At 40.6% G+C, this 17,418-nt stretch overlaps 1 protein-coding gene across 1 annotated transcript in view; it reads left to right on the top strand.

Moving 5' to 3' along the window:
- The window catches only part of LOC309501913 (NACHT, LRR and PYD domains-containing protein 3-like), a 105,753-nt gene that overhangs the window by 15,886 nt on the left and 72,449 nt on the right, over positions 1-17,418 (top strand). Inside the window, exons 4-7 of the mRNA XM_082174178.1 lie at positions 7,211-7,295; positions 7,559-7,754; positions 7,850-9,680; positions 11,052-11,222. Coding sequence (XP_082030304.1) covers positions 7,211-7,295; positions 7,559-7,754; positions 7,850-9,680; positions 11,052-11,222 — 2,283 coding nt within the window. The remainder of the gene's footprint in view (positions 1-7,210; positions 7,296-7,558; positions 7,755-7,849; positions 9,681-11,051; positions 11,223-17,418) is intronic.

Genomic DNA, 17,418 nt, shown 5'->3' on the forward strand with positions numbered 1-17,418 from the left:
TCACTCCACCCCCTCCCTTCTGAGCTCCTTCCAAAGCCACGCCCCCAAAACACATGAACGCGCGACGCCAAACGCTCAGGCTGGAACAAGACGCATTTATTACCTGAGACGAGTGGAGAGGAAGGAGCACAGTACATACAGTGACATCATGTCAGAATCACATGTAATAAAATACCTAACTTTATCACTATGAATATAAACAAATAAGATTTCTTTTAGTACTCACTATCAAGCTAGCATATCGATAATGGTAAAGTTTCATTCGGTAACGAGCTATATTTATAAGGCAAAACTAAAAACAGGTTGCATTGATACACGTTTTTCCATTACCATCAGTTACACTGTGATGAAGATGAATTTCGTGTAAGATTCATAACATATACGGTGTTTTGCATGTAAGAGTTTCCATGATGAAAACATTGTTGACTCTAATGAAGACTAACGTACACTCCGAGTCCGGAGAAAAGTACCGCATCGTCGGCTCGAGGACAGGTCCGGGGTTGAGGGCGAAGCAGAGGAGGTCGTTCAAGAGTGCGGGCAGGGTCCGAGGAAGTAGTTTTTGCCTTGTTTGCCTTCGCTGACTGCATGCAGGTGCTTTGAGCTGAATATTTCCGGGAACGGTGACATGTGATGAGTGCACGCAGGGCAGCGCGCGCAGTGGGGCTCGGGGCGGGCACGAGACATGAAGGCATCTGATTGGTTCTTTACATTCGCACCGAATGGCAGTGATTGGTCAGAGTTTTTACTGTCCTGCAGCTGCTACAGAGGTCTGATTTTTTTCATTCCTTTTTCTAAACACATAATGTATTGACTACTATCAGGATGGAAGGACCATTTCACCCAGTATAAAAAAAAGTGTTTCTGAACAGGATTACCTACCCTACCTTTAAAAAGTAGTTTTAGAAATGAATAATTTACAAAACTGTCAAAACTGAAAACATTATGCTTCCTTAGAATGAGGCAATGGTGCCATCTTACAGGTTTCTTGTCCATTACTTTTAATGCCTGTTTATATAATGACCTAACGGGTGTAATTGTTGTTTGATTGGCCTGACCCCAAACAGTAATGCAATACGATAGATGAGAAAATATCATAGAGTGCATAAACTGCTGTGCTGCCTTAATGGGTATATATTGTCTTATTAATTCTTATTAATCGGAAGCAGTTTAAATTTGTCTTGACAGTTTTGCACAGTCTCTTTACATGACTATCAAACTTAAGATGAGAATCTAAAGTAACCCCTAGAAATTTAAATTCATGTACCTCATCTATCTCCTTCTCCTCAATCTTTATTCTAAAATTTTCATTGACCTTTCTTTTTATTGAAAAGCACATAGAGACTGTCTTATCATAGTTCAGGGTCAGATGATTATTTCGGAGCCACTGTGATACACCATCCAGTTCTTTTGAAAGCATCTCAGCTGCAATCTGAGGGGTTTTTGCTGAGACATATATAATTGTGTCATCTGCATACATTTGGCATTTTACCCTTTTGCAACTGTCTGGAAGATCATTTATATATAAACTAAAAAGTAAAGGGCCTAAAATTGAACCTTGTGGAATTCTTATTCGGCAAGTTTGAATAGATGACTGGGTGGAATTTATTTTGACACACTGCTGCCTGTGTTCTAGATATGATCTAAACCAAGTTATTGCATCATGTGACAAGTTAAAATTTTCTAATTTATTTAAAAGAATTTCGTGGTTCACAGTATCAAAGGCTTTTTTCAAGTCCAGAAATACTGCTCCCACTACATTACCTTCATCTAATGACTGTTTTATCATTTCAGTGAGGTAACAGTTTGCCAACTCTGTTGCGTACCGTGGTCTAAACCCAAATTGCTTGGCATGTAGAAGATGATTACTTTCAAGATAATCACCAAGTTGTTTGGAAACTGTTTTTTCAAGAACCTTTGAGAGTGCAGGTAAAATTGAAATTGGTCTATAATTCGAGATCTGGTCAGATGCTCTAGACTTAAAGACTGGAGTTATAATAGCCGTTTTCCATTGCTGAGGGAATTAATTTGCTCTTATGGATAAATTTACTACATGTGTAACTGGCATTAAGAGGAGAGAACTGTGTTTTTTTTTTATAAAAGCTGTATCCAAGCCAAAGTTATCCTTGGCCTTAGATTGCCGTAACTGTCTAAAAACTTCAGCAGTTTCACTCTGGTCTACCTCTTTTATACAAAAAGATGTTGTTTGGTCTCTCAATATGTGTTTTAATTGTACTGGTTGAAAATTGTCAGCCAATTCCTCAGCTGATTGGATAAAGAATCTATTAAATTGGTTTGCAATATCAGTCCTTTCATTACTGACGATTCCATCTATATTTAATTCCGCTATTAATTTTTGTTGTTTAGGCACTCGATTAGTTAAAATATTTAGGTGTTTCCAAAGTTCTGAACTTTTCCCTCCTGATTCAGCCATCAATTTCATAAAGTAGTTTATTTTTGCTTTGCGTAACTCCCTAACTACTTTATTTCTTAATCCTTTAAAAACAAATATATCTGTGCTAGTTTTTGTTAATAATGAATGTTTGAGCGCAAGGTCTCTTTTTTTCATCAGCTGGAAAATATCCTTATTCAGCCATGGTAAAACCCTTCTACGTTGTGAATACTTCAGTACCTGAATATATTTCTGAATCACATCTGTTAGTGTTTTCATCATTGTAGTACAGCAGGTATCTAAATCATGAGTTTGCTTAACATTATTCCAATTTATGTTCTGCAGTTCATCTTCAAGTTGAGTTATTTTATTCTTTGGAATACCTGTAAGTTCTAATTTATGCCGAATATTACAGAAGGATTGTAGACGGTTTTTGGAGAGCTTTCTAACAATTAAAATCATATTGTGATCAGAAAGACCTGTGATTAAGTTATACGTTTTACTCACTCGCTCAGTTCTATTTGTGAAGAGTTTTACTGCTTTTTGTTAATCTTGTCGGTTCTTTGATTATTTGGTGGAAATTATGTTTTGAGTAGATAATTTTTAACTTTTGCCTATTACTATTACTTGACCAATTTATGTTAAAATCTCCTTGGAAGATAGTCTCACAGCAACAATTTAAATGTTTAAGTAAGTCATCTAAATCCTTGTAAAATGAAACACCATGTGAGGGGGGATTGTATAAAGTGACAATATTAAACTTCATTTTTGTCGACAACACTACAGTGATGCCCACACATTCTAAAGGTGTGTCCAAATTAATTTGTCTTTGATATAAATCAACACCCCGCCACCCCTGCCAGTTAGTCTGTCTTTTCTAAAACAAATATCACCAGGTACATCAATCATGTGTGTTGGAGTATTGCTGTTTAGCCAGGATTCACTTAAACACAGATAATCCAAATTGGAGTCTGTCAGTAAATGATGAATCTGATCTATTTTTGATGTAATACTTCGAATATTCAGATGCCCTCCAACAATACCCTTTGGTTTAGTCTTCGAATCCCAAATAACCTTTGCATGATTCACAGTCTGAAAGAATCTAAATTGTCTTTGTTTACATACCGCATGACCAGTAACCCTGATGGTAACTACACTGCTGCAGTTACTAGGCCCGGAGTTGGGCCTGTAGTCTGGCCCGGTGGTAGCTGGGCTGCTGCTGCTGAGACCTGAGCCTGGCCTGGTGGTAGCTGGGCTGCTGCTGCTGAGGCCTGAGCCTGGTCTGGTAGTAGCTGGACTGCCGCTGCTGAGGCCTGAGCCTGGCCTGGTAGTAGCTGGACTGCTGCTGAGGCCTGAGCCTGGACTGATGGTAGCTGGGCTGCTGCTGCTGAGGCCTAAGCCTGGCCTGGTGGTAGCTGGACTGCTGCTGCTGAGGCCTGAGCCTGGTCTGGTAGTAGCTGGACTGCTGCTGCTGAGGCCTGAGCCTGGACTGATGGTAGCTGGGCTGCTGCTGCTGCTGCTGAGGCCTGAGCCTGGCCTGGTAGTAGCTGGACTGCTGCTGCTGAGGCCTGAGCCTGGTCTGGTGGTAGCTGTACTGCCGCTGCTGAGGCCTGAGCCTGGCCTGGTGGTAGCTGGACTGCCGCTGCTGAGGCCTAAGCTTGGCCTGGTGGTAGCTGGACTGCTGCTGCTGAGGCCTGAGTCTGGCCTGGTGGTAGCTGGGCTGCTGCTGCTGAGGCCTGAGCCTGGCCTGGTGGTAGCTGGGCTGCTGCTGCTGAGGCCTGAGCCTGGCCTGGTGGTAGCTGGACAGCCGCTGCTGAGGCCTGAGCCTGGTCTGGTGGTAGCTGGACTGCTGCTGCTGAGGCCTGAGCCTGGCCTGGTGGTAGCTGGACTGCTGCTGCTGAGGCCTGAGCCTGGCCTGGTAGTAGCTGGACTACTGCTGCTGAGGCCTGAGCCTGGCCTGGTGGTAGCTAGGCTATTGCTACTACTGTTGCGGAGTCCTGGCCCAGTGGTAGCTTGGCTACTGCTGCTGATGCTAAGGCCTAAGCCTGGCTCAATGGTAACTGGACTGCTGCAACTGCTGCCATTGAGGCCTGAGCCTGGCCTGGTGGTTGCTGTTCTGCCGCTGCTGAAACCTGGGCCTGGCCTGATGGTTGCAGACAGTTTGCTTCTTTCATCCACTAGTTCATGTTCATGTTGGTGAAGAGTAAGACCATTAATACACCTTTGCTGTTTAGTAGCCATCAGTCCCAGAGGGAATATATCTGTTGGTTCCTTTCTTCCAGTTGAATCATTCCAAACCAACACTGCTTTCTGAAGACAGTGTTTGGACAAATCACTGTTTAGATCTGGGTTAAGATTTACAGATGGGCCAGGATTTAATTTTATATCCCCACTTAGTAGCAGCAAAACTTGTAGAATCTTGTAATCATGCCATTTGCTTCTTTTTGTGTATTGTTTTTTGTCTTTAGTAGCAATTCCAGTATAATGATCTTTCTGCCAGAAAATAGAATAAGCAATATACTGTCCATGTCCAAAAAAAAATTTGTCTTGATATATCATTAAAAGGTACATGATGTGCAGGAACAACTGATTGATTTCTAGCCAAAGAAAGGCCTTGAGCTGATGGAACAAGCAGGAACCACATACAAAGCAGCATTGTCCAAATACATCCATTTTCTCTGTACCTTTTGGTTGATTCTCGTCTTTGATGCATGCATTTCTTTGAATTGAGGTATCTTTGTTGAAAAGCATCGGCTAAAACTGTTACAATCTGATGTAAAATGCTGAATAAAAGGATAGGTGTGGAGCCTAAAAAACCACACCTGTCCTCAGCGGCCATCTTGCCAAATCTTCAAAGTCATTGACTGTGTTTAACCCTCTGGAGTCTGAGCGGTTTTTTGGGCCCTGGGGGTGTTCTGACATGCTCTGACATTTGTGCTTTTTTCAGTTGCTTATAAACATACACAAACATTCACTCTATATAGCACAAACAGGACTACAATAATATGTGAGCCACATGTATGTACATGTTTTCATTTTTGAGAGAATAATGTTTATGCGTGGTTATCGAAAAAACTAAAAATTAAAGTTTTTGAAATAAGGCCACAAAACACATACTAAATATGTGGCAATAAGACTTTTGACTAATGGATGTCGTCGCCTATAGTTTTTTCTTCAAAATTATGTGAAAATAGTCTTGCTTTATCGTTCACATAAAACCATACATTGATTTAAATTGATGTAAAACAGGTTTTGCTTGGAAAGCCAATATGCGAGGGGGGCGTGAACGAGGAGTGGTTTACACCTTAGAATACAATGTCCCACCCACTCTGCATAATTAGCCATTCATTCAGGTGTGACACTGACTGAGCCACAATGCAAGGACAAAAGATATATTTAGAAGAAGACTTATATTGACCATTTAAGATTTTGCTTACATCTATCTTGTAAATATGTTTTGCTATTTTATTAAAACGGTTACAATTACAACAATAATTACAATTTCAACAATATTTCAAGTGTACTCTTTCTTTGTAAAAAAAATTATTATAGGCCTACATTTTATCTATGTATTCATTAGTTTGAATATAGCCAACATTGGAACAGCTAACATCTTAGTTGATGACTTTATTTTTGACAAAAATAGTATTTTATATATATAGAAATTGCTAAACAAAAGCTTATTTGATGTGGCAGTATATTCTACAGTACAAACTGTACCCAAATCTACTAAACAAAATGTTGTCTTTCATATTTCGTCTGACTGTAACGTTGTTTTCATGAAATATTAGGGCATATTGTTAATTTGCAGTTTAATACGTTGCTTATACAAATAGCCTACATTTTATTTCAACATTCAGTCGATTTTTACTCATCTCACTATAGCAATACAGTTTGCTAAAACATCATCATTCATTCACACACGCGATTTAAATTTAAACTGTCTTTGCCAGCTGTGGTAAACAGCGCGCATCTCTGCCGTTTATTCATTCATAAACAGAAACCCACGTGAAGAAATTCACGTGAGAAGGAAAAAACTTACTAGTATTCCTCAGCTCGCTCCTCGATATACTCGCACTTCTGAGGGACATTTTCCATTAGTATTATTCCTCACAGCGCTGCAAGACGGTGTAAACAAGTAATGATCTAAATAAACTTGTGTGTTTTCTCGAGCTGATGGGGGCTATCACAGGATTGCCTCAGCCATTTGCGTTTGAATAGCGCGCGCTCTCCGTGGGCGTGTCACATTACATCTGAATTAGCTGTAATGAGGTCGACTGGAATCGCTCTCTTTTAATACAGATTTCACAAGATGAGAATATTTGTTTTTTATATAAATTACTTCATTTAAAAGAAGAGAATTCAAGCTTCATGCCTGTGTGTCTGTATGTCTGTTTGACTGAGTATTTGCTGAGCTACAGTTCATTTTCGGACGCGTTTCAGAATGGACTACACTGGCAGAGAGAAGGCAGAACTCGCTTCGTGTTTATTTTTCTTTATTTGGAAAAAAGCACAACACTTTGTTTTTATTGTGAGTATACACAAAAATAATACACATTTAACAGAATCGATTGATGTATGAAACTCCTATGGAAAATCAAAGTCAACAGAGTATTTATGAGTTTCTTTTACACTGATAAAAAAAAAGCGAGCTGGTATCGCCGGCGATACCGTCGACCTCAGGGGGTTAAAAGTTGTATCAGTGAATACCAATCATGAAACATGTTTAGATTAAATATTTGTCAGAGTATTCACAGCTAATGCTTATTTCTCTTTCTGTAAAATATCAGTTCATATTTTATTTTACTAATTTGATTACAGGCTTCAATATGAGACATTAGACTCAGACGTTCAGACTCACAGGAACCACGAAAATTTCAAAGACAATCTTCTAGGGATCTTCCAGGTAGGAAAACACATTTTTATAAATGTTTAATATTTCTAACAAACAAATATGTTATTGAACAAAGACATTTAATTACATTTTTCTTGATCACTTATTTTTTCCTTTTAAAGATATTTTAGCACAACTTGGTTTGCATGTTAGTCTTTTAACTGGATTTTTTAATGTACATTTGTATTATAATTATTGAATAAATAGTGTTGACCAAATGTAAATGTAAATGTTAAATTGTGTTATTCTGTCTTTTCTCTTACTTTTGTTTGTAGGATCTTGAGAGCAAAATAATCACATTTCTGAAGAATGAGCTGGAGAAGTTAAAGAAAATATTACAAAAAGAGAACACACAACACTTTGTGAAGGACTTTAATGAGAACAGATCCAGTATCAAATCAGCAGCTCTTGATCTCACACTACATTACCTGAGAGAGATGAAGCTAGATGAAGCTGCTGATGCTCTAGAAGGTAAGAGACTCATGATCATCCGTCAGATTGTCTCTTATAAATGTAGGAGAGAAAATGAAGACTAAAACTATCTATTGTCTGTTCCTGTGTTTTAGATGAGCTGTTCTTCATTCATCAGCTGAAATGTGGTCTAAAGAATAAGTATCAATGTGTGTTTGAAGGAATTGCGAAGCAAGGTGACTCCACACTTCTGAATAACATCTACACAGATCTCTTTATCACTCAGGGCGGCAGTGAACAGGTCAATACTGAACATGAGGTGAGACAGATTGAAGTTGCTTCCAGGCGTCATGAAGCACAAGAGATACAGGTTGAATGCACAAATTTGTTTGAAGCACCTGAACAAGACAAGGAGATCCGAACTGTACTGACAAAAGGAGTCGCTGGTATCGGGAAATCAGTCTCTGTGCAAAAGTTTGTTCTGGACTGGGCTGAAGGAAAAGAAAATCAAGATATCAGCTTCATATTTCCTCTTCCATTCAGAGAGATGAACTTAAAGGAGAAAGAAAAACTAAGTTTGATGGACCTTATAACTAAATTTTTCCCAGAGACAAAAGGACTGAACCTTACAAGAAGGAATCAATTCAAAGTGCTGTTCATCCTTGATGGACTGGACGAATGTCGCCTTCCTCTGAAGTTTGATTGTAATGAGACGTGGCGTGATGTATCGTCACCAGCCTCTCTGGATGTTCTCCTAACGAACCTCATGAAGGGAAATCTACTTCCTTCTGCTCTCATCTGGATCACCACCAGACCAGCAGCTGCCAGTAAGATTCCTCCTGACTGTATCGACCGGCTGACAGAGATACGAGGATTCAGTGACGCACATAAGCAAGAGTACTTCAAAAGAAGATTCACTGATCACAATCAGGCCAACACAATCCTAGATCACATTAAACAATCAAAGAGTCTCTTTATCATGTGCCACATCCCAGTCTTCTGCTGGATTTCAGCCACTGTTCTCCAGAACATTTTGGAGGAGAAAAGAAATAATGATGTGAAAAACACTCAGGCTGATGAGATCTCTAAAACACTGCAGGAATCAAACACTGAAGACACTCCCAAGACTCTGACACAAATGTACACACACTTTCTCCGCTTTCAGATCCAGCAGAGCCGCCGGAAGTATGATGGAGAATACACACCAGATGTTTCCTGGGAAAGAGATGCCATCCTTTCACTGGGGAAACTGGCATTTCATCAGCTGGAAAGAAGCAACCTGATCTTCCATGACACAGACCTGGAAGCCTGTGGTATTGACGTCTATAAGGCATCAGTGTACTCAGGCATGTGTACCCAGATCTTTAAGGAGGAAACAGGGATCGTTCTTGGTACCTTGTACTGCTTTGTTCACTTGAGCATTCAAGAGTTTATTGCAGCCCTTTATGCACATCTGTTTCTAGACATCAACAAGACAAGTGTGTTTGATCGTGAGTCTACAGAACAGAAAAACAGTAATGAAACCATGTTTGATTTTCTAAAGACTGCAGTGGACAAGGCGCTCGAGAGTGACAATGGACACCTGGACCTTTTCCTTCGCTTCCTCCTCGGTCTGTCACTCCAGTCCAATCGACGACTCTTACGAGGTCTGTTGACACAGCAAGATGGCAATGATCAGAGCAACAAGGAAATAGTTCAGTACATCAAGCAGAAATTAGAAGATAATCTTCCTGCAGAGAGATCCATCAATCTGTTCTACTGTCTGAATGAACTGAACGACCAAACTCTGGTGAAAGAGATTCAGACCCACCTTAGCAAAGGAAGTCTCTCATCTGGTGACCTTTCACCTGCCCAGTGGTCTGCTTTAGTCTTTGTGTTGTTGACATCAGAGGAAGAGCTGGAGGAGTTTGAGCTTCAGAAATTCAAGAAATCAGACGAGTGTCTCATTAGATTATCGGCAGTCATCAAAACCTCCAGAAGAGCCCTGTAAGTCTTTTAATATATTTTGTCATGTTTAGCTCTCATCTGAAAAATGCATTTATCTACATTACTCTATAGTGATTCCCCATCATAAACATGAACCTATACCTGTAAAGCTTTTGTGTGTGTGTGTGTGTGTGTGTGTGGAGACAGTTATATATTTTATTCATATACCCAAACTGGGGGGGGGGATGTAATTTGGTACAGATGTTAATTATATTTAGTATTTAATATATTTAGTATTTAGATGCTAATATTTATTTATTATATTTATATATATAGATGCCAAAAAGTAAGATGAAATTCTGAAAGGTTATAGTGTAAAACATTGAGATTTTTATAATACGACCTACTAATACGGTAGTTTAATGTACTAATAATGTAATACAATATGTAGATCGAGAGATTTACAAATAAACATTTATCAAAAGCCTGTTGTATCATATTTGATGTACACATTTTAATTTTTTATCGTTCAAAATCTCTTTTTTTCCATATAATTTGTTTTAATTTTCTAATTTAGTAATTAAGTCAAATAACTATACATTTCATTTCAGCAATTGTTATGGATGCTTTTTTACTTTATCTTTAAATTAATGAATCTTGAAATATTAAAAACAAATAAAATTTCTTAGGTTCTTAGTTTTAAGTAATCTTAGCTTTACTTAAATCATTAAAGATTTTATGTCAAAAAGACATGTACATGTGAATGGAGGCATTTTTTTAGAATTATAGTGAAAGGCCTTTAACTTGCCATAAAAGTGTGAACTGTCTCATATAATGGTGTCGGTGCAGTCAAGTCAATAATATTGTTGAATATTAAGTGTTCCCAACTAAGCAAGACAGAGGCAACAGTGGCAAGAACCTAAACTCCATCAGGTGACATAAACTGATAAAAAAATCCTATAGCTATAAAAGCTTTACACAACATTTTACCTGTAAAATGTATAACCGACATTTTATCTAAGTTATTTGTCACTGAATAAAAAATACTAATGTACTGGAAATAGTAGTTTTTGAAGATGAATGTTAGTTTAACTCAGCCTCTTTGCTGTATGTACTGTTTATGTAAAAAAAAAAAAAGGAAAATGTATTTAATATTTGTATATAGAAAATGTATTGGGGTGGTGGTGGCGCAATGGATAAGACACATGCCTTTGGCGTGAGAGACCCGGGTTCGAATCCACTGTGAGACACCAATGTGTCCCTGAGCAAGACACTTAACCCCTAGTTGCTCCAGAGGCGTGCGACCTCTGACATATATAGCAATTGTAAGTCGCTTTGTATAAAAGCGTCAGCTAAATGAATAAATGTAAAATGTAAATGTAAAATGTATTGTATGTGTTCCATCTAATTCTGTGTTGTGACTCATTGTAGGTTAAATGATTGTAACTTAACAGACAAAAGCTGTTCAGCTCTGGCTGCAGTTCTTGGATCAGATACCAATCTGAAAGAGCTGAACATGAACAATAATAATCTGCAGGATTCAGGAGTGAATCTGCTCTGCACGGGACTGCAGAATATAAAGTGTAAATTGGAGATACTGAGGTAAGTTGAGCCACAGGAGTCACATGACTAGAGTGAGGTGCGATGACTGACAGGACGATGCCGGAGGCAAAAGCGCGAGGGAACTTTTGTGAAAAATTCAATGCATTTATTTGTTACAACGTGGGTATACCATATCAATCCTGTCATTGTGCTATTTTATTGTTGTTGTGTTTTTTCATCAAGTTTTTCATACTTTGATGGACTTGAAAAATATACAGCCATTCACTGCTATTATAAAGCTTGGAAGAGCCAGGACATTTTTTTTAATAAAATTCCGATTGTATTCGTCTGAAAGTAGAATGTCATATACACCTAGGATGACTTGAGGTTGAGTAAATCATGGGCTAATTTTCAAGGGGTTATAATATTTAGTGGATAAAGTATTTATATATATATATATATATATATATATATATATATATATATATATATATATATATATTCTACTTCTTATAAGTTAACACTTAAATTGTGCTGTTTTTGTTTATAGTAATTCATACTTTAGTCAGGGATTAAAGTTCTCCGTCGCTACGACGGATTTCCGTTAATTGCAGCAAGTCTATGACGGATTTCCGTCAATTGCAGGGTTCCAGTCTGTCCTTAATGTCTTAAATTCACTTTTCATAATTTTAAGGCCGTAAATAGGCTTTAATTTCTCAAATAGTGTAATAAATGTCTTAATTTTAGTTTGAATAGGTCTTAAATTAAAGCTGCAGTAGGTAACTTTTGTAAAAATGTATTTTTTACATATTTGTTGAAACTGTCATTATGTCCTGACAGTAGAATATGAGAGAGATAATCTGTGAAAAAAATCAAGCTCCTCTGGCTCCTCCCAGTGGTCCTATTGCCATTTGCAGAAATACACCGCTCCCGGTCAGAAACAACCAATCAGTGCCAGGAGGAATGTCTTAGCAGTGTCAATCAAGCGTGTACGCCAGGGGTCGGCAAGTAACTTTGGCCGCGGGCCAATATTTTTTTTAGCCAGTAGATGGCGGGCCAGCTACACAGAGTAGGCCTATGGATACAAATTAAATACTTTTATATAGGCCTATAATCGCGGAATATGATGGGTCCGTCACCGTCCGTGGATCATTCGATCAATCGTTTTTTCAAATTAAAAGCAAAAATAAAAAGATGAAAAACGACTTGTTTTTCCATTATTTATTTCCTGAACTAAAATGACAAAAATAATAACAATGGGTTTTCTGATTTTCTGATTGTGCTCAGATCAAAAATAGAAAAAATGAATTACTGGATTAGACAATTTTTTGGGGGGATTTTTTATTTAACACCTTAGGCATATATCAAGGAAATAATTTTAAACAGATCAAGTACTATTGTGGTAACAGATTACAGCCATTTTAATAAAGGTGTGAATAGCAATCATACTCATTCGCTTACAGTCCGACTTTTGAACTTTATTCCTTTTTTTTGTATTATTATTTATTCGGGACACACACATACACACCTAAGGTTTAAGGAGTTCTGCGCGGGACTGTTTTTTTTTCTGTCCCGCTCCCACAAGGTTCTATTCAGCAACCGCTTAAAATACACTCGGTGTTCACCCGCTTTATTTCCCGACCTGACGGTTCCGCAAAATTTAGATCTCGTTTCCATAATCTCACATTCAAATGTCTCCAACGGCAAGAATGAGATTAAGTAGCCTATAATAAATGCTATACAAAAATTGTGTTCGTGTCAATATAAATATTAGGCTATTTTAACATTGTACTGTCAGCAGAGAAAAAAAATGCCACAGAAAAAAATTTATGAAATATAAATAGCCTAACATAAATTAAATAGGACAAAGCCTATCACTCAAATTTCTAAGCAACATAAACGAAAATCATATTGCCCTACTGACAAATGAAGTAGGCTATTTTCTGCCGAACTATTTCAAACATCCTTGCAAAAAAAGAATGTTGTTGACTGACAATGGTTTCAGTACCAAACAGCTCCTCAGAGCTAGGTGTACAGGTGGTCAGAATTAAGTGCGGATACGCGGTCAAAAGATGTCGGGAGTGGGCTATTGTCAGTCAGACCGCCCGCTCCGTCCAAAGTAGCCTACACCAGAGTTCTGACCGTTACTGTCTTTTGACGCGCGAATGGACACAAAGTGGTCAAAATATTGCTGGCGGGCCAGTTTTGGCCCGCGGGCCGCCAGTTGTCGTTCCCTGGTGTACGCGCTGATCACACCCCTCTCTTGCACAGCGCGTACCGTCGTTCAAAATCAAGATTGCCGGTGTCCCGCAGCTGTGCTAATGGTGGACAAACAACCAAATCTGCCAATTTCTCGAGTGGCACCAGCTCATACAACAAAGACAGGTAAACGGAAAAAGACCGATGGCGATAAACAAGCCTGTCGGAGCCCATTGACTCAGTGTCAAAACTCTAGCCGCATAACATACAGATAAAATGTCACGCACTGTGCAAAGCAACAATTGAAACCTGCTAATTCACTGGCTTGTCATGTTGCTGAAATAATGTACTAGCAAACCTTATTTAGCATTACATTTCACTAGAATAATTACTTGCGTACTGTAACGTTAGTTACCGTTATATCTTACTAGCTATTTATAACTTATAGAAAGAGTGCAAGGTTATGTATTGCCAAATACGTAATGATTTGAGGACCAAGTTTGTAGTCAAAGTATGGGCAGGCCATAGTCAATGTAAAGCATATTGTTGATGTTTCGTCCCTACCAGTGAATGTGTTTATCCGAACTGTTTATTCGCCGTCATCGGTGACCCTGCTTACTAGCCTGCGTGTTCACGGCAGGCTCTGTTGTGGTGGGGGAGGAGCTGTGGAGGGAGGGCTGTAGTGCAGCAGAGAGCAAGGGGGAGTGACCTGTAAGTTGTGCTTGTTCAAATTTTCAGGCTAAGTCAACGTTTTCTAAAAACTCCCTACTGCAGCTTTAAGGAAAGACGAGGTGTATTCACCCTGCTGAGGGGGATGTGATCAAAGCCTGGAGTTGAGCAAAAGCACATTCCTCTCTCCACTCTATAAGGCCGTGTGTCCACCAAAGCGTTTTTTTCACGCGGCTGGCTTGTTTTTTCAATTGTTTTCAATGGGACCGCGTTTTTAAAACGTCATGAGCATAGCGAGGCGCTGGGCGTTTTTTTTCACACTGAAGCGCCGAGCGCTCAACGTTTTTTACAGGTCGCCGAGAGTTGAAGAATGTTCAATGAGATACTTATAACACTTTCGCGGATATTACGTATCATAACAAGCAAAGTGTCTCAACTGAAAAAACGCAACGCTGCCAAAACGCTCTCAAGCGTCCACAGCTGGCCGTTTTCAGCAGAGCGCCTAGCGTTTTCAGCTGGCTAAAAACGCTTTGGTGGACACACAGCCTAAGCACTCTGTGTTTACTCCGGGTTTTCAATTACCGCTCACGGAAAGTGCATGTCAGGCTACAGCTGAGCGCTGAGGTAGAACTATATTTCAGTTACCATGGACACACTTATAATGCAGGTAGGGCTGGGCGATATATGGATATAAAAAATATATCGATATATTTTTGAAATGCGATATGGAATAAAGTTTTTCACCTCAGAAAAACGGACTTGCAGCGGCGCTGTAACATGGACGCTGAGGCAGCATTAGAATCCATATGCGGAAGTTTATTGAAAATATAAAACAACAAACACGTGGAAACAGGCAGAGGGTCGATAACAGTAAAGCAGTCCGATCTTTCGACAATCCAAGGAATAATCCAAGAGACGTTAGTGAGAAACCAGGCAGAGAAGTCAAACCTTGAGATCAGTCCACACAAGCAAACAATCCAGAAAGGGAAATCTGTAAAATCAATGGTCAGAGAACTAGGCAGAATCATACACATGCAGACAATCAGAATATCAGGAAAAACGCTTGGTAAGGCAGGTTAAACTGGCAATACTTTGCGATGTGAAAGCACATGGTCACAGCTTAAGTAGTCCTAAACAGGAAGTGAATGTAGAAGCAGCAGAGGGAGCGCTCAGTCAGTACTCGGGTGATGGCTCCCTCTGCTGGCTTGGCATTACCCTCCCTCTAGGAGCGACTCCTGGAGCTCGGCGAGGACGTCCCCGCGGTCGGGGTGCTGGACGGTCAGGTCTGGCTCGATGGAACTCCGCCGTGAGCGATGGATCCAGAATGTCGTTGGCGGCCACCCATGACCTCTCCTCAGGTCCATAGCCCTCCCAGTCCACCAGATATTGGAGCTGACCCCCTCTACGTCGAGAGTCCAGTAACTCCTTTACTCCTCTACATCCAGGGGTGGCGGTGGTTCTGGGGTCATTTGGCCGGGGTCAGCCTCCGGGTGGACCGGTTTGAGAAGGGACACATGGAAAGAGGGAGAGATACGGTAGTGAGCAGGAAGCTCCAGCTGGTACGTTACCTCATTAATTCGTCTGAGAATTTTGAAAGGGCCTACGTACCTTGGGCTGAGCTTCCTGCTGGGCAGCCGCAGCTTGATGTCCCTCGTAGAGAGCCAGACCCGCTGTCCAGGTTCGTAGGGAGGGTGTGGACGTCGGCGTCTGTTGGCCTGGATCTCCTGATTCCTTACAGCCCGTTGAAGACGCACATGAGCACTGTCCCACACCCTCTCACTACGTTTAATCCAGTCGTCAACTGCCGGAACCGAGGAAGGTTCACCCGACCACAGGAACATAGGGGGCTGATACCCCAGGACACACTGGAAGGGGGTGAGGCCTGTAGATGCATGATTGAGTGAATTCTGGGCATATTCGGCCCAGGGAAGAAACTCTGACCACCTATGTTGTTCCCTACTACAATAGGTTCGTAGATAACGGCCAATCTCCTGGTTGAGTCTCTCCACCTGGCCGTTACTCTGAGGATGGCATCCAGACGTGAGGCTAACGTTAATATCCAATTGTTTGCAGAACGTTTTCCAGACTTGGGAGGTGAATTGTGTTCCTCTGTCGCTGACAATGTCCTCAGGTAAGCCATAGATGCGGAATACATGGTTGAAGAGAGCTAAAGCTGTTTCCATGGCTGTAGGTAATCCCTTTAATGGAATTAACCGGCATGACTTTGAGAACCTGTCGATGATGACTAGAATGGTTGTGAATCCGTCGGATGGTGGCAGGTCAGTGATGAAGTCAATGGAGAGATGAGACCATGGTCGTTGTGGGATGGGTAATGGTTGAAGTAGGCCTGAGGGTAATTCCTTGGGGGTCTTGGATTGAGCACAGATCTGACAGGATTTGATGAAGATGGTTGCGTCTTTGGTCATTGAAGGCCACCAAAATGAGTTTTTTAACAGATGTAAGGTGCGTGATATACCTGGATGTCCTGAGCTGATGGATGTATGAACCCATTGGAGTACTTGATGACGCATGTCCTGGGGTACATATTGTTTGTTTGGTGGGCATTGTGGTGGTGGCGGATCTTGTTCTTGTCTGCGTTGAATTTCTTCCATGATGTCCCATGAGACTGGAGCCAGAATGACAGTGGGTGGTAGAATGGTTTCGGGTTTGAAATCCTCTATAGGAGGGTCATGCTTACGGGAGAGTGCGTCTGCTTTACTGTTCTTGCTGCCTGGTCGATAAGTAACGGTGAAATCAAAACGAGTGAAGAAGAGGGCCCATCGAGCTTGGCGAGGATTAAGTCTTTTTGCTCCCTTTATATACTCAAGGTTCTTGTGGTCGGTGATGACTTGGAACGGATAGCGAGCGCCCTCCAGCCAATGTCTCCACTCTCCAATGGCTGCTTTCATGGATAATAATTCTTTATTACCAACATCATAGTTCTTTTCTGCACTCGTGAGTTTTCTGGAGTAAAATGCACATGGATGAAGCTTGCCTGGTTGTCCCTGACGTTGGGAGAGAACGGCTCCTATTCCGCAGTCTGATGCATCCACTTCCAAGACAAACGGCAGATCAGGATCAGGATGTTTCAGGATGGGAGCTGAGGTGAAACTTGACTTGAGGGTGGCAAAAGCATGACTTGCTTCTTCATTCCAACCGAGTTTATTGGGTTTGTCTTTCAAGAGTGAGGTGAGTGGAGAGGCTATAGTGCTGTAATCTCTGATGAAACGGCGGTAGAAGTTGGCAAAGCCTAGAAATCTCTGAAGCTCCTTAATGGTAGTAGGTTGAGGCCAATCCGTGACTGCTTGAACCTTGGTTGAGTCCATCCTCACTCCCTGGTGACTAACTTGATAGCCGAGGAAAGATGTCTGATGGACATGGAACTCAC

This window comes from Leuciscus leuciscus, assembly GCF_965113295.1.
Source record: "Leuciscus leuciscus genome assembly, chromosome: 6".
NCBI lineage: Eukaryota > Metazoa > Chordata > Actinopteri > Cypriniformes > Leuciscidae > Leuciscus > Leuciscus leuciscus.